The sequence below is a fragment of the Zootoca vivipara genome, chromosome 12 (genome assembly GCF_963506605.1).
Source record: "Zootoca vivipara chromosome 12, rZooViv1.1, whole genome shotgun sequence".
NCBI lineage: Eukaryota > Metazoa > Chordata > Lepidosauria > Squamata > Lacertidae > Zootoca > Zootoca vivipara.
The window spans coordinates 5,172,725-5,190,948 of record NC_083287.1 but is presented as its reverse complement, the minus strand read 5'-3'; the positions used below and the strand labels follow the sequence as shown (position 1 = coordinate 5,190,948).

At 40.6% G+C, this 18,224-nt stretch overlaps 1 protein-coding gene across 1 annotated transcript in view; it reads left to right on the top strand.

Moving 5' to 3' along the window:
- Positions 1–18,224, top strand: part of CDK13 (cyclin dependent kinase 13) — a 38,064-nt gene that overhangs the window by 6,867 nt on the left and 12,973 nt on the right. Inside the window, exons 2-6 of the mRNA XM_035129942.2 lie at positions 3,084–3,698; positions 5,337–5,507; positions 7,985–8,124; positions 10,680–10,850; positions 14,113–14,302. Coding sequence (XP_034985833.2) covers positions 3,084–3,698; positions 5,337–5,507; positions 7,985–8,124; positions 10,680–10,850; positions 14,113–14,302 — 1,287 coding nt within the window. The remainder of the gene's footprint in view (positions 1–3,083; positions 3,699–5,336; positions 5,508–7,984; positions 8,125–10,679; positions 10,851–14,112; positions 14,303–18,224) is intronic.

Here is an 18,224-nt window from a genome sequence, read left to right as displayed (position 1 = left end):
AGCCAAAGTCAGAAAGAGGAAGAATCTAGAGCAGGCATCCCCAAACTTCGGCCCTCCAGATGTTTTGGACTACAATTCCCATCTTCCCCGACCACTGGTTCTGTTAGCTAGGGATCATGGGAGTTGCAGGCCAAAACATCTGGAGGGCCGCAGTTTGGGGATGCCTGATCTAGAGGGTGCTTGGGGGCACTTTGAAATGATGGCATATGTCCGATGATTGCCAGATGTGTGGCTCCACTCACCTGTCAAAATTGCTCACAAAGGGTGGGCCAGTTTTAGATCCATTCCATTGGCCAAATACAATTTCCTACTTGGAACCAGTTGTATTCCTGACATAAATAGTCCAAAATACTTGGGTTCCTCTGGGATTGCGAACTTGCATGATATTGGAATTACTCATATTTTAGAACATAAAAAACTCAAAGTAAGCAAAGAAAAGTCAAATAGTTACTTAATTTTCAGTGGGTAGTTTCAGATCAGTTGAGTATATGTTCAATAAATGTGTTGAAGCTTTGAAAAGTAGTAATTGCAGTAAGGGGGTTTGGTGATTTCCCTTGAGCTATTCAAGGTATGCAGGATAGGAACTGAAAATGGTGTTAAAATGTGTTCACTTTGAGTTTTATGTGCCTGAATTCCCCCCCCCCCCATCCCCATGCTACGGTAAATAATTATTTCAGTGGTTGCATTGCACCATATTACAGATAATGCAGCACTAAATTACACAATAGTATATCTGATAACAATACTGCCAGCAGTACCATGGAGAAGGAAATTAGATTTAAGTTAAACCAGAAGTTCAGCAAATCAGTGTGAATTTGCATCTTTCTTAAACTTTGTCAAAACTGAGTGGGTGGGTATTTAAGTTATTTTTATGTTGCTCTTCAGTACACATGCTTTAAAGGCAGCTGAGAAATAAATAAATACTATAGAATCAAACTACAGTAAAGTAGTAAAACTTTTACAGTAAAGCAACCCAAAAGCACAACAGCAGATAAAGCCACACTCAGCCAGATATTCAGAATGCCTATAGGAAAAACAGTTCCTTCAGAAGGAATATTCCAAACACAGGGTGCCACAGCTGAGAAGGTCTGCACTTTCCTAACATACTAAACTTGGGGCACCCAGAGAAGGACCTCAGAAAATATTAGTGTATGATAGCTTCATGTGGGAGAAGATGGTCCTTCTTCAGATCCCCATGTCTCAAGCTATATAGGATTTGAAGGGTAAGACACTGGTGCATTTTGAATTGTTTCAGAAATAAACCAGCAGCTAGCGAAGCTGTTGGAGAACCAGCAGGTATGCTGTCAGTGGCCTGACTAGCTTAGGCTAACAGCAATGTTTGGGGGTAACTGAAGTAGATTTTCAAGTGAGCAGAAATCCAATAAATGGCTGTAGTTTAATTTGGAAGTTATCAGAACAATAGCCAGGAGAGGTTCCAGTTAGTGATTTTAAGGTTTTTGATACTGATTCCAATTGGACCTCCAGTTATAAAGCTGAATAATTTATTCATTTATTTTTAATTTATGTTAATAAATATCAGTAAGCTAACAACATAAAATAATATGTAAATAATTAGAGGTGATAGTATATCACTTATATATATGAGCATGAGGCTCCTGCCTACAGCTGATCTTCTAAAAAGTAGCTGTTTTTCTCCCCTCCCAGTCAGGTGATTGAGAGAGGAGGAGATAAACAGCTGTCTTTGGAAAGATCTGCTGCCCACAGCAGAGTCCCACATGCAGGCAATTCTTTCCAAACAGCAAGCAGTTGCTGTTCTCCTGATCTTTGGAAAGATCCTGTATGCTGGACTCTTAAAGGAGAAGTGCTTTTGGAAGCAGCAAAGCTGTGAGTTTGGTAGCTGGGTGGCCCTGCCCACCTGTCAGCCATGTGATATTGATCCTTTAGAGCAGGCATCCCCAAACTGCGGCCCTCCAGATGTTTTGGCCTACAACTCCCATCATCCCTAGCTAACAGAACCAGTGGTCTGGGAAGGTGGGAATTGTAGTCCAAAATATCTGGAGGGCCGAAGTTTGGGGATGCCTGCTTTAGAGCATGTATGTGAAAACCTATAAAGGAGCTGAATATCAATAATATAAATTCATACAAAGTTTCTACAGGAGTGTTGGCCTGAGACATTACTAATAGCAACAACAACAACAACAACAATAACAATTTATTATTTATATGTTGCCCATCTGACTGGGTTCCAGCTACTCTGGGAGGCTTCCAACAAATTAAAACACAGTAAGACATTAAACATTTAAAACTTCCCTATACAGGACTGGTAATACTGCTCAGTGGCATCTTGCATAAAAGGTCTCCTGAAAATAAATGTGAGAGAAACACTGTGAAATACTTCTTTATTGCTTTGTTCCTCTGGTTGGAATTATTTTTTCCAAGCCAGACTAGTGTTGACAGGTGAAATTTTCATGCACATTTGTAGCTGAATGTATTGTTATCTTAAGGCACTCAGTGTATATATAGCTTAATACTTAACTATGTAATATTAATGTTCATTCTCTAAGTACATTTAAGTGTTAAGTCAGCCTTCTCCAACCTTAGCCTTGGTGTTTGGGGCTGGTAGGAATTGTAGTAAGGATGACATAAGTCACAGTAGATTGGTTTAACACAAAAATTTAAATAGCTAGCCTGATTTGCTTTGAACCACTCTTCCTATTTGTACCCCCAAGTATTTCATATTCAAAAGTTTTTAAGTGCTTTTACCTTTTGTGCCTGAGAGAAAATGTTATAGAAGTTCTCTTACTGGTGTAGTAAAAGTCAAAACTGTTAGTACTAAAAATAATTCTAAAGCTTTCTTGGATTAAATCCTGACCTCACTGATCTCAAAATGAAGAGTGGAGCTGATTTATGTGTTCAGTCAAGTTTACAATGCCTACAACAGAGATGGAAAACTCTGTTGTAAAATATATCACATTATTTCCTGCTGTTGCTAAAGGGTTCTAACCAAGAAGCCAGTTACCTTGAAAACATACTAATGAAATTGTTGTAAAAGCGGTTCGGTAAAGAGAAAGATGGTGGAGTATAAAAACGGGAACTGACTAAATATTTACTCTTCTAAACAGAAGATCAGCAAAATCCAGAAGCAGAAGCCCTTATTCATCAAGGCGCTCAAGATCTCGCAGTCGGCACAGAATATCAAGATCCAGAAGTCGGCAGTCAAGTATTTCTCCTAGTACTCTGACTCTAAAAAGTAGCTTGGCTGCTGAGTTGAATAAGAACAAAAAAGCTAGAGCAGCAGAGGCAGCCAAGGCCAATGCAAAAGCTTCAAACACATCTACACCTACGAAGGGAAGCTCTGAAAACACTGGGTTGACCATTCCTCAAGCGAACAATGTGAAGGAACTAAAGAAGATAAAAACTGAACACATACCTTCCCCTTCAGGTGGTGCAATCTTGAAAAATGATAAGGCAAAGGCTAAAGTCCCTGTTCAGGAAACAAAGGGGGAAAACAATTTGACTGTAGAGAAAGCTGCTAAGCAAAAAGTTTTGGTGGTGAAAGAGAGTAAAGCAACTCTTGTTAAGCCACTATTGCAACCTGCTTCAGTGAAAGAGAAAAGCAAGCCCCACCCACCAAGTGTAGCACCTAAGGAAAAGGATCGCAGTGTTTCACTAATAACCTCCACGCTGCCACCCCTGCCTCTTCCACCTATGCTGCCTGAAGATAAAGATACAGATAGGTGAGTTGTAAAATACTTAACTTTCTCTCTTAAGACATACCAATTTCCACCTGCAAATTGTTTGGGTGTTTTTTTTAAAAGATGATGCTACGTACCATTGTTTAAGGTATGAATAATGCTTGATAAACCGTATGTAAGAGGGAAATAACCTGAGAACCTGATTATTGCAACTCCAGGTATGTTGTAGGTGTTGTAGACAAAATATTCCTTAACCATGTTAAGGACTTTTTCTTGATATCCACAGACCAGATAGCAGTCTTAGTATATTAAATGACCTACAGTCTTAAAAGATTTTTATCTCTTTCTCATTGTGTGGACCTGTATCATAATACTGTATTACTAGAAGCCTATAGCCAATGTTTCAGCCAGTAAACTCCAGTTCGTGCAACTCTTTTTCAGCACCTCCCACCTGTTACCTAATCAGTGAACTGAAATCAGTGAAGTTTATCTCATATGCCTTTCCGCCTCTCTTTCAACCCATACTCTGACTGCTCTTTTTTTTTTTGGTAGCCCCCACTTCCGAGAGAGGTTTACATGTCCTATGCACAAGCACATTCCTGTTTAATTCTGTGGGGCTTAGTACATATAAGTGTGCATAGGATCACAGCTTGAAGGAATTCACCATCACATATCTTGTTTCTTCCCACCTGCTATAATTCATTTTTTAAAAAAATAATATTTATTCATTTTAAAACAATACAAAATACAAAAAAACACAAAAACAAAAAGACAAAAAACAAAAAGAAGACATAAAAAAGAAATATAAATTACAACAACTCTTTCATTTTTTACTTATCATTGTAGACTTCCTCAATTCCCCCCTCACTGGGTCCATTTTTAAATCCACTTATTTTTTAAAAATTTAACTAATAAGGGAGACATGGAAAAAAACCAAGGATCTTCACACTGGAAGTTTGTTTGAGAACTCTCCATAACAACCAATTTTAATCTGTCCTATATACTGGTACAACATTTAGGTAGACACTGAAGAAATTGGTTCTCATATGCTATGGGGCAGGGCTGAGGAACCTTTCCAGCCTGCAGGGGTCTTCAGAAGTCCTCTCAGAGTGTTACCATGTCCTGATGTTTGAAAAGGTTTTTGCAGACACTGTACACCAGGTGATCAGCAGCATCTGTAAACATCATTTTGGCTAAGTCCTGTCCTTACCTACTCATACCTGATGTCCTATATGGCATTGGCTGGAGGGTGGGTGGGCATGGCTTGGTAGAAATGGCCTCACAGGTCTAATTAAACCCCTGCTGTAGGGAGTGTAATAGCCAAATAAGTTTCAGAAAAAATAATATACTGTCAGGTGAACATGTAACAGATAATACCCAAATTAGCTGGAGCTCCCTATATGTCAGAGTTGTGTTGAAAAATGCCTGTTATTTAAATTTCTGAATGATTAGGCGAATGCTCTATCCTGAATTCTAGTCTAATATTAATATTATTATTAGATTATTAATATTAACATATTTGCAAATTTGATTTCCAGTTGCTTGTACCTTCACATATTCAAAATTAATACTCTTCAAAATGTAAATCTAGAGAAGGCTGTACAATGGAAAACTGACTTAGAATTCTGACATCAGATTTTGAAATAGGAAGCTACCAAAGGTTTGTCTATATTTCTCTAGTTTTCAAGGGAGCATTTCTGTGAAAGCTGTTAAAAAAGAAGTGGAGAAGAAATTGCGTCACTTGCTTGAAGATCTGCCACTGCCACCTGAGTTGCCTGGAGGAGATGATTTATCCAGAAGTCCGGAAGAGAAAAAAACACCAGTGCAGCTACATCTTAAAAAGAGACCGAAGTATGTGCAAGTTCTTCTTTTTCTATAATACATGTATTTAACTTCCATAGGGTATCACTTTAAAATCTCTCTTTGAGCTATTGAATATAAGAAATGCTGGTAGCTTACACATAGTAGGATTCTGTTAAGGCTGCTTTTTAATATTTTACCCGTTTTAGGAAGTAAAAGGAGCTAAAACTGAAGTAGGTTAGCATAACTGTGATTGCATGTACTTTTAAAACTGCCAGTCTAGGTGCACAGGCAGATTGTAAACACAGCTAATGGAACAGCCTTCTTTCATTTCTACAGTTGTGTGCTGCTATTTCATTATACTGATATAACAAAGCTTTATCACCATTTTGCACCTAGATCTATAGGCAGAAATATATGCCTTAAACATATATTTAATCTTCAATATGCCTCATCAAACCCATATCATAAGTGTTTTGAGTGGTTTGCTGAAATAACAGATTATAGCATGGTTTACTTCGTCCAGTAAATTTATTATAGTGTCTAATTTCTGAGTAACAAGGAGTGTGAAATACATGCAGGTCCTGCTTACCTGAACTCAGTGCATTTCCTGGAAATTGTTTGTTAGGCAAGCATTTGCATAACAATCCCACAATTTCCATTGATTCCTATGTGAACATCTGTAATGTCTCTTCCCCTCTCCTGCCATGGTTTCTTCCTAAAATGGCTGCAACCAACTGGCAAAAGAGAGGCAAAGGAAAAGCTGATTTGTCCCATCTCACCTGCTCCCTGATTTGTCCAATCTCTACCCCCCCCAACCTCTCCATGGTTTCCGTCTGAAAATGGCAGCTGCTGACCAGCAAAGCATGAACAAGTAAGGAAGTAGACAAACTCTGGCTGTTTGGATATCTGAATGAGCCATCTGTGTAGTGAGGCTTGGGCTCAATTCTTTGTATTTGGACAAGTAAATTTGAGGAAAACAAGCAGATGGATAGCAGGACCTGCATGTAGGAATAAAAAGTGAAATATCTGAAATAGGTACCGGTAATGAAACAATTTAACAAGTCATATTGGGATTTAAAACACCCACCCACACCTGCATTTGATTGGTACAGGTTGAGATTATATGTCCTTTCATTTCTCCATTTTTCTACGGAAAGAAATATATTGCACCCTGAGGTGTTTTTTGTTTTAGTTTTTCCAGAGAACAGATAATCTTTGTTTTGTATTGGAATGTTTTTGAAAATCTGCTCAATATCAGCAGTAAATGCAAACCAACACCTCCAGGGATGCATGGAACAGTCATAGGGGTTTAAAAGAAATTGCAAATGACAGTTGTGGTTAATGGCAGCATTTGTTTAGACTGAAAATAAATGCTGAAGTCATAGTATGAACAAAAGAGTAGGTACTCTCAGGAGAATTTTATTAATATTTTCTTTTTTATTATTATACATATTACTCATGGAAATGGCTCAAAGTGATTTATAAACATAATAGAAGTACTAAAACTGATTACAAAAACACAATCAGTAAAATCTTTTTAAAAAAACCCAAACACATCTATACAATATTATTATATAGATACTAGCTGGCCCGGCCACGCGTTGCTGTAGGTTTTTGTGTTAAATGGACCTTTTCCTGTTAAATGGACCTTCAGAGTCTCCCTTTAGAGTCCCCTCACCTGCCCTGTCCCAACCCTGACTCCCCTACTATAAGTTTCAAAAATAAGACTCCCCTACCCACACGTGTTCCTGAAAATGTCCCCACCCCCCACTGCTTTGGCTAACTCAGGGTCCTACCTCCCCATGGCTATGTGTTTCCCTCCTCCCTTTGTTGTGCCTCATCCCTGTGATTCCCCCACCCTGTGAAAGGCCTTTTTTCTGTTTGTTTTTCCTGTGGCCTACTGGGCAATGGTGAGGCCTACTCATTTTTCCCTGCTGGGCAATGCTGTGGCCTACTCAGTTTTCCCTGTTCCAATCCACCACCACCCCACTGCTTTGGCTGACTCAGGCCCCCCCCAATGGCTATGTGTTTCCCTCCTCCCTTTTTTGTGCCTCATCCCTGTGCCCCCCCCCCCCCGGTTGTGAAAGGCCCTATTCTGTTTTCCCCTGCTTGGCAATGCTGCGGCCTATTGAAAAAGCTGGGCTTTGTTGCTGCAAAAGGACTGTTTTCAGTTGGTTGCTGTGGAATTTTGTGATGTCATCTGGCGCCGCAGCTTTGGAGGCAGCAGCGTGCAATCTGCCTTTCTATTGGATGCTGCTGGAGTCTTCAGAGCTTCTGGTGGTGACGTCTAATTTGGGTGCCACTTTTTTGTGTGTTTAATCATTATTTTAGGTGTGAAAGGTGTGGTTTTTTGGAATTTTTATTATGCTAGATCCCTCCCTGATGTGCATGGAACGTTGTTGCCAAATTTGTTACATTACGGTTCAGCAGTTACAGAGAAAGGCTGTGACCTCTGCGCGTGCAATGCCTACATTTTTATATATAGAAATGAAAATGCACTCAAATTGCATTTTACTGTCTGCTAGGATATGTGGACCACGCCATGGTGAAACAAAGCAAAAAGAAATTGACTGGGGGAAACGCTGTGTTGATAAATTTGATATCATTGGCATTATTGGAGAAGGAACTTACGGGCAAGTTTACAAAGCAAGAGATAAAGATACAGGTAAGCTTTCAAAATCAATTCACATACAGGTGAAACTCGGAAAATTAGAATATTGTTGAAAAGTGCATTTTTTTCAGTAATGCAGCTTAAGAGGTGAAACCAATATATGAGATAGATGCATGACATGCAAAGCAAGATATGTCAAGCCTTTATTTGTTGTAATTGTAATTATTTATCATTAGGCGGGTCAATTATAAATGGAATGTAATTAATGAAATGTAATAGCGATGTTTATTTTTGTATTATTGTAACTATTTGTTTTATTACTGTGGAATTTCCTAAAGAAAGCATTTGTAACAATTAAAAGAAAAATAAAAAATAATAAGTTGCATTAATGAAATAAATGCACTTTTCGACGATATTCTAATTTTCCGAGTTTCACCTGTAGAAATAGCTGACTTTGAGTGTGATCACCACAGCATGTTTTGTGTCAGGTTCCTGAGCACATATTATGCAACTAGTGGATTTTAGCCCGTTTAAAAACGGGCGCTAGAGGAAGCGGCCTGCCGGGACTGGCTTGGCGGTGGCGGGTCTTCCCGCCACCACCAAGCCAGTTCGCAGCGGGGGCTTTTCGCCGTTTGCCTTCCCCTGAGGGGGAGGCAAACGGCGAAAAACCCCGCCGCGCCGCAATTCGGCTCCGGGACTGGCTTGGCGGTGGCGGGTCTTCCCGCCACCGCCAAGCCAGTCCGCAGCGGGGGCTTTTCGCCGTTTGCCTTCCCCTGGGGGAGGCAAACGGCGAAAAACCCCGCCGCGCCGCAAATCGGCTCCGGGACTGGCTTGGCGGTGGCGGGTCTTCCCGCCACCGCCAAGCCAGTCCGCAGCGGGGGGTTTTCGCCGTTTGCCTTCCCCTGGGGGAGGCAAACAGCGAAAAACCCCGCCGCGCCGCAATTCGGCTCCGGGACTGGCTTGGCGGTGGCGGGATGTTCCCGCCACCGCCAAGCCAGTCCGCAGCGGGGGCTTTTCGCCGTTTGCCTTCCCCTGGGGGAGGCAAACGGCAAAAAACCCCGCCGCGCCGCAATTCGGCTCCGGGACTGGCTTGGCGGTGGCGGGTCTTCCCGCCACCGCCAAGCCAGGCCGCAGCGGGGGCTTTTCGCCGTTTGCCTTCCCTCGAGGGGGAGGCAAACGGCGAAAAACCCCGCCGCGCCGCAATTCGGCTCCGGGACTGGCTTGGCGGCGGCGGGAAAAAGGGGAGGAATTCCTCCCCTTCTTCCCGCCGCTGCCAAGCCAAAGCGGGCCTCCCTCCGCGCCCGCTGCCGCTTCGGCTTCCTCGGGTTCCCCGAGGAAGCGCCGTCCCATGCCGGAGGTGTGCGGCAAGGCTGCCGGGGGGGGGAGCGCTTCTCTCCCCCGCCGCCTCACCGCGCACCTCCAGCATGAGACTGGGCTTCGGAGCGGCGGTTGGCGGAGCGGCAGTTGGCTGTTCCCTGTGTCCCGAGAGCACGGGTCCAATCCCTGTGTCCCTGGTTGTCCCTCCGTCCAATCCCTGTGTCTCTGGGGGACATGCGCAGTACCCCAGGGACACACGGGACATCTGGACGCAGGGACAACATGGACATTATTATATAGGATAATTCTCCACAGCTGCAAGACAGTACTTGAGATGATTGTGTGTTTAGGCTACATGCCCTTAAGGAAAGCTCAAGAAGCTGTGACTCTTCACACTTCTTTCAGTGTGCAGCTTAGTCCATAAATATAGTAAAATGTGTGGAATTGAGCATGTGCGCCATCAGACTGTGGCACCCAAGTGCAAATATTCAATGCAGAAGTATTGAATAGGAAAAGGGTCAGTTATGAACTTAGAGTGCTTATTGAGACAGAGGAGGAATAGAAAATTGGGTAAATAATACTAGTGCTAAAACAAATGTGTGACATCCAGTTGTATCCAAATGTTCTCTGAAGCGCAGCTGGGGTTGGGATAAAGGGATGAATAGAGTAAGGGGAAATATTAATATGTGAGGTGACATTCCCACACGAACATTGGGTGTCTCCCAATCTCTGATAATTGTGGAATAAATGTATTGCTACCCTGCTATGGAGTTGGAAAATGCTGGAGTTGATGGACCACATGTGATCTGGAGATGAAATTTGAATTTACACCATAATGTTTGCACAGACCTTTCATTCTAAGCTTATGTAATAGGCTTTGTGCTCCATAGCCACAAACAAGTTCTTCTACCTGCTGGATCAAGTTAAGTGGGCAAAATGAAATAGTTTTTGAAATGGGATTTGGGTGACCACGTCCATGCAGAAAAGTATATGTGGAACATCTTCTCTGAGTTACGCCTTGCATAGTGGTTTGCAGCAGAGATTGCTGTCATGCGTGTTAAGAGGAAATGAGAAAGTGACATTGTGGTAGTAGAAGCAGTTTTAACTTGTTTTATTTGCATAGAGATTTGCATACTTAAACTGCTTGAATATACTAATTTTCATTTTCTATGCAGTAAATTTCTGTTTTAGTTTTATAAGATACCTGATAGTCTCACATTATACAAACAGCCACAGGAAATTCTGAATTGAATGAAATTACATCATTATAGAATAAAAACATTATTTTATAGGGGAAATGGTGGCACTGAAGAAGGTACGGTTGGATAATGAGAAGGAAGGCTTTCCAATTACAGCTATTCGAGAAATTAAGATTCTTCGACAACTTACTCACCAAAGCATAATCAACATGAAGGAAATAGTAACAGATAAGGAAGATGCTTTGGATTTTAAGAAAGACAAAGGTATGTAGACTACTGTTATGTTAACAGTCCTGATTTTAATGCACTTTATCTGAGTGTAGCATGAGCATTTATTGAGCTGTAATGTAACTTGCACACTTCTTCATATGTAAACGTGATTTCTTTAGAAAAGACATGCTATAAGCCTTTGCCCACATTAATATGAGCAAGATAATAGGATCCTATATACTATTAAGTTTTTCTCATTGAATTGGCATTTTAAAAATATATCCCTTGCTAAAATATATTTATCCCCCTTTTCTGATCTGTAAAGATTTCTAGGAAAGTGAATACCTACAAATACAACAAAATCACAAGTAATGCAATTACTATAATATAGGGTTGCCATATTTCAAAAAGTAGAAATCAAGGCACCCTGAAAGTTGTTGCGATTTTTCGGTTGACTTCTCTTAAGATCCAGGACAAAGCACCGCCTTTTGGAAATCCCCCCAGACGTCAATTCTGCCTTTGAAATCCCAGACGTATGGCAGCCCTATATAATAACTTCTGGGATGTGCAGCAAAACAAAATCCCAACACTAAACAAAAATCACCAAGGGTCATTTTTGAAGGGGTGTAGAAACTTTTCTCACTTAAGTAATCCCCCATGTTAACCCACTAGAGCTTTCCCTTCCGACGCCACACAACTCCTAAGCTCCCTTTTCACCTTCCCAATGCTATTTTTAAGCCACTTCTTTCTTCTGTTCTGCAGGCCCACTTTGCACCAGCTTTGCATCTTCACTCCCATATTTATGTCTCCTCCTCCTTGTACACCATCCACCCCATGGTAACTTCTTGCATATTCACACACATTGGAACTACTAAGCCCTCTTTGCACCTTCCACCCAATTAGGAAGCCACTTCCTCCTATTCTGCACCCACTTTAGTAGCCCTGTTTTATAACCCCCATTTCTATACCTCCCCTTCCCCCCATTCTGTGCTCCACTGCCAATTTGCTTTCCTCTTGGGAAAATACCATTAGAACAGCTTTCTCCAACTTGGTGCCCTTCAGATGTTTTGGACTACACTTCCTGTCATCTCTGACCATTGACCCTGCTGGCTGGGGTTGATAGGAAGTGTAGTCCAGACCACACGGAGGAAACATGGTTGGAGAAGGCTGTATTAGCAAGTAGGGTCAACGTTTTAGCCAAGTTGTGATCTGAACTCACTCAGATCATTACTTTGGTTCTTCTTTTGTTTTAAAAAGCTATTCTTGTGTCTAGTAAATCTTTGGAATGATTCCTTGTTTGATTGTCATTTTGGGAGTTAGAGGGATGTTGAGAAATTGTCTGAGAATTTTCCTTAAGCATATGGCTAGAACTTGGCTGTGTCAGTTCTTTGGCATTCAATCCTCTCTGTCTGCAGTGCACTTGCTCTTAGCTCAGGGCGCACTAGTCTATCTTAGTTAGAGTGGCATGTGGCAGACAGATGATTGCAGTGGAGAGTTGCACTAGGTAAATTTGATCTCTTAAACTTTGACTTTGTGATTTGACCTGAAAAGTTTCAATGGCTTTTAATGGTCAGGGCTGTGGTAAGAGGTTATCTGTATCCACCCCCTCTTGTGCAGATAATGGTTAGGTAAAGTAGGCTAAGTGGAAACACTTTATTTTGTCTATGTAACAATTAGTTTGTTCAGGTTGGGAAAATATGTAGTACTTGAGCTATTTTTTTAATGAAAGATTTGACAAAATGGTAAAAAGCTGCTTCAAAAACACAATCCAGAAAGCATTGAAGAGATAACGACTTAAAAAAGTAAAAAAAAGTATGGATTCACGTTAATGTGAAACCATAAGGCTAAAGGCAAAGGTTACCGTATCCTGCAGATTTGTTCTTGAAAGGATTTTCAGTCTTTGTCCTGTGAATCAAATGTAGTCTTCATGAACTTTTTTGTTTGTTTGAGTGCTAGCAAGCCGATATTAGCGCAAGCCTGAAGCTTGGAAGGTTTCACTGGCAGCAGTCATGCAGCTATCAGAAGATGCTTCACTGCAGAGTTCCTTCTCTGTTCTCATTGTACACGAGTTGCTTTACTTGGCTCTCTCAGAACTAATGGGAAGTCTATTAGGGATTGGAGAATTCAATGTAACTGACTGGTCATTAAGAGGCATTTCTTCAGCTTTTATTCTGTAGAACTGTGAATATAAGTGACTAGAGTTAGACGAAGTACAATAATCATGAAATGGCTTCATCTTTTATTTTAGCAGTTGGATAACCTTAAGCAGTGAGTTCATGAGGTTATATACACGCTGTAAAATAGTTGTGGAAGCATTTCAAACGTCTATTGAGATTCTTGAGGGGGAAAAAATCTTTCAGAAAAGGTTTTTGGGATTTATATTCAGTTTAACTCCCTATGTTTTTATTGGTTGGCTCTTAATTCGTTTTACAATGGAAAAAAAGAATACAGGTACATTTGAATGTTAGCTGACTTGCAATAATACTAGACCTTGGAATGTTTTTGCACTTTCCCATTGCATTTCCAGCAAGATGGAAAGTGTCTTATAAAGATACAACACAATATCTAGGAACATAGGAAACTGCCTTATAGAGAGACCATTGACTCAACTACCTCAGCATTGCCTACACTGACTGGCAGCAGTTTTCCAGTATCTCAGAGAGAATTTATCTTGCCACAATGCTGATGGAGCCCTCAGTATGGCTTATTATATGGCCTTGTTGAAATAGAAGATAGCTTAGCATTGTGGGAAAAGACCTGTATGAGCTTTTGCATTCTTCTTTTTGCATATGTGATGAGGAGATAAAACCTCTGCTTTAGAACTAACCAGTTTTCTATGATGGGTGAACTTGGATAACTGTGATTTATTCTAACCATTTTTTTTTGTGGGGGGGAAACCAGGATATCAAACCTTAGGTCCCTTGGAAATGGGTACAGGAGTTTAGGTGGGATCAGACTCAAAATGTAGAATTTTTTAATGAGTGTCATTCTAACATCTATGCTTGTAATCTCCATTATCAAAGCAGATAACAGTTTTGTATACAATATATCTTTGCAATTTCTCTCTTCCAACTCACATGAAAATAGGTGCAGAGGTTAAAAATGGTATTCCAACTTGAAATGTAGAATAGTGTCCTGAATAGGTTTGTAAATTCCCTCCCTCTCCAAAAATATGTTTAAGAAAGATATGCTTACTTTACTTCATTTTGGCAACATATGTCAAAGTAGTGAACTGAATAAATTTCATTTTAGTTCATGGAATCAACTGTCTTAAAAAATTAAACTAAACATGTTTTTTTTTTTAATTTCCCCACAGGTGCTTTTTACCTTGTGTTTGAATATATGGATCATGACCTGATGGGGCTCCTAGAATCTGGCTTGGTTCTTTTTGATGAAAGTCATATTAAATCATTCATGAGGCAGTTGATGGAAGGCTTGGATTATTGTCACAAGAAGAATTTCTTGCACAGAGATATTAAATGCTCCAACATCTTACTAAACAACAGGTATTCATTCAGTTTTGTATACACAGATGTTAGAAATGCAGAAATGTCTTGATAAATCTCAACTTGCATTAACCATTAACACAGGTTGATAAAGAGATTGCTAATAGTCTGATGATGAATAGTCTGATGACAGTAGTCCACCAAAGTTTGTATGTATGTGTGTATATATATATATATATATATATATATATATATATATATATATATATATATATGACAAAGTGTACCTTGCCCATCAGGGAGGGATCTGGCATAATTTCCCCCCCAAAAAGCACACCTTTCACACCTAAAATAATGATTAAACACAAAAAAGTGGCGCGTAAATTATACATCACCAGCAGAAACTCTGAAGACTCCAGCAGCATCCAATAGAAAGGCAGATCACGCACTGTCACCAGCAAAAGCTCTGAAGGGCGGCGCCAAATAATGATGCCATCAACCGAGCAACTGAAACCACCAAGGCGTCCATTACCATACAACCCACAGAGTCAGACCGGGGTCAAGGGATGGAGATACAGGGCGGAGGCCTTGGCTCGCATTTAAATACTAGCCCAAGCCAAGGCCAACATACTAGGCCTCGCCTCTACTTTAAAGCCTACAAACTAGGGCTCTGCTCTACTTTACAAACTAGGCCTTGCCTCTACTTTACAGCCTAAAGACTAGGCCTTGGCTCCACTTTACAGACTAGGCCTCAGCTCTACAGCCCTTTAAATACTATCCCGAATGGAGCCCTGGGTGGGGGGAGGAGGGGCCCAAATAGGTCATGGGCTGACCTAGGGTGGGAGGAGCCACAGGGTGGAGGGAGGGGGGATGGGTTACCCCATGAGTCGCTTCAGGATGGGAGTAAACACAAGGATGAGACACAACCACCGGGCAGGGGACACACATAGTCCAGGGGGAAATGGACACATCCTCCCCCTTTCCTGGGAAACATTGACCCGAGCATAGCTGTCAAGTTTTCCCTTTTCTCGCGAGGAAGCCTATTCAGCATAAGGGAATTTCCCTTTAAAAAAGGGAGAACATGGCAGCTATGACCCTGAGTCAGGCACGGCAACACGTCATGGATCATCACAGGGTGGGGGCAGCCACAGGGATAACCCACAGCAACGTGTGGGAGGGTCAACTAGTGTCATAATAAATGTGTTTGTCTTCAAGGTAGAATTATAGAATAATAGAGTTGTAAGGGACCCCAAGGGACATCAGGTTCAAGAATTGCAACTAAAACATCCCTGACAGATGGTGCTTCAAGACTTTTATTTTTACTAATCCATGGTTTATGTTGGAATTGGATTTTATTTGCAATGGTGATACACTTCTCTTTAAAGCTGCTGAGAGCTACTTCAGACAATACAATACACACTTTCTCCAAAGACACCTAACAACAAACAAATCAGTCTAGACTCAGTTTATTATAAGAAACATTGTTGCATTTTAATAGCACTTTTAATTGTATGAACTTCATAGTTTAATCCATATAGTTTAATCTACATTTAGTGTTCCCTTTTTGGCCCCTACTAAAAACATATTTGTTTAGACAAGCCTACCTAAATGTTTAGAAAGTCAATCTGAGTTTTAGTCTATTGTTACTTTATTTTTTGAAAATGTTAAATTGTTGTTTTTCTTATTGATAATTTGATTGTTTTATCTTTTTGGTAAAGCCCTTTGAGGTTTGTTTGTTTTTTTACAGTCAAACAGTGTATAAAGTTTATGAAATAAATAAATGCAACTGCTAATTTTGTTAGAATACCAACAGGTATCAAGCTTATATAAAGACTGAATAATTGGTTCACCTGGAAAGGCTTGCTGCTCAAGTCTGTAAGAAAATAGGCTTTTAATTTGGAGAGCTGAAGTTCCTTAAAAGCAAATATAAAATTACAAAACACCTAAAAGCAGAATCTTTCAAAGGCTTATTTGTCCTTTGACTTCACTTCATACACTTGGTATAATGCAATTTAAAATGCCCTAATAATGGCAAAATTATTTCATTGGGTGCCCATACTTAATAATGCATCAGGAAAATTTACAGTGGTACCTCGGTTTATGAACACAATTGGTTCCCGGAAGTCTGTTCATAAACTGAAGCGTTCATAAACTGAAGCGAACTTTCCCATTGAAAGTAATGGAAAGTGGATTAATCCGTTCCAGACGGTCCGCGGAGTAACCGTTCATAAACTGAAGCGAACTTTCCCATTGAAAGTAATGGAAAGTGGATTAATCCGTTCCAGACGGGTCCGCGAAGTACTTAAACTGAAGCGTTCATAAACTGAAACATGGGTGTAATTGGTTCCGGAAGTCTGTTCATAAACTGAAGCGTTCATAAACTGAAGCGAACTTTCCCATTAAAAGTAATGGAAAGTGAATTAATCCGTTCCAGATGGGTCTGCGGCGTTCATAAACCGAAAATTCATAAACCGAGGTGTTCATAAACCGAGGTTCCACTGTACAAACAAATGTACAATGGCAAGGAAATCAATATACCAAAAATAAACTGAAAATATTAATGGAGCCCTTTACTCACTGTATAGCTGCCATCAAGTCAATTATTCCCCAACTAATCTCCCCTGACTAATACATTTTACTGTTGCAGTATTACGTATTGGCAGATGAAGTTAATGTCTTGCCATGTTCGGTCATTTTAAATTGTATTGGGTATATAAAAATGAAATTGTTATAAGACTAGGAAATCTTGGCAGGATTATGTTTTAGGTATTTTGTAATTATTATTAGCTGTAAGGCATTTCAAATGAGGTGGTTTCGTCTTTAAGCTTGAGTTTCTGCAGAATGGATCTGGAAAGACAGTAGTGGATAAGCTTTTTGTTGGCAGATGAATATTTTAGTGGTAAGTTGGATGGATACCTTTGGATATTCAAACAAGATACGTAGCTTATATGGATTAAACCTGGGACAAGGAATCTGATATGGAGTACAGTGGTACCTCGGAAGACGAATGCCTCGCGCAATGAAAAACTTGCAAGACGAAAGCAAAATGAATTTTTTTATGGCCGTGCTTCACAAGACGATTTTTTTTTTGCATTTTTTTGGCTTTGATTTGTTTAAATTGGAAAACCGCAAGACGAAATTTTTGCAATACATTAATTTCGTCTTGCGAGGCATCACTGTATTTACTTTCCCTTCTCTGCTGGCCAAATTTAACTGGCTGACCAATTGCCAGTGCTATCAGGCAATGATCTTCAGGACTTCAAAGCATCAAACAGGTCTTGGAAAGAGTCTTTAATGGTGCTGGTGGGAAGTAACTTCAAACCTTTTTTTTGTGGGGATTGGCTCTGGGATCAAGTTTCCCATGGGGAAGCTGGAACCATCTCATGTGGGGTGTTGGGCAGGTGGACATGGTTTGGGGGAAACAGGCTTGTGGACTTGTGCTAGGCCAAATTGGACCTGCAGGCTGGAGGTTCCCCACTCCTGGGTTAAAGCAGTGAAGCTATACATGCAGTGGTTGCTTCAATATTTCTGTTCCTTACTCCCTCAAGTTGATTAATTCAAAGAGTTTTACAGTTGTTTCCTCAACTATATAGTTAGTTCCATGTACAATGGTTGCTGGGAACAAATAGTGATATTGCCTTGGTGCCCTGAATGAATGAATGAAACTTTATTTGCATCAGCCGTCGGCCATAGCAACAAAAAGCATTGTGATATACACAGGACAAAATAAAAGTCAGTTATATAAAACATGGTTTAGGGTCCTGAATCAGCAGTCAAATAGTGGATCTTATTCTGATTGCCCCAGCTAGAACCTTGCAACCTTTGCAGTCATCTGCTCCTCTTGATCTGCCAGGAGAAACGACGCTGTGGCAGTGGTTGTGTAACCTGGAATGGTCAATAAAAGAGGCCATGTGTGCAGGCTTCCCAGCTGCAGGCATCTGCAAGACCAGTTGAAACAAGAAATGTGGACCAGACTGCACTG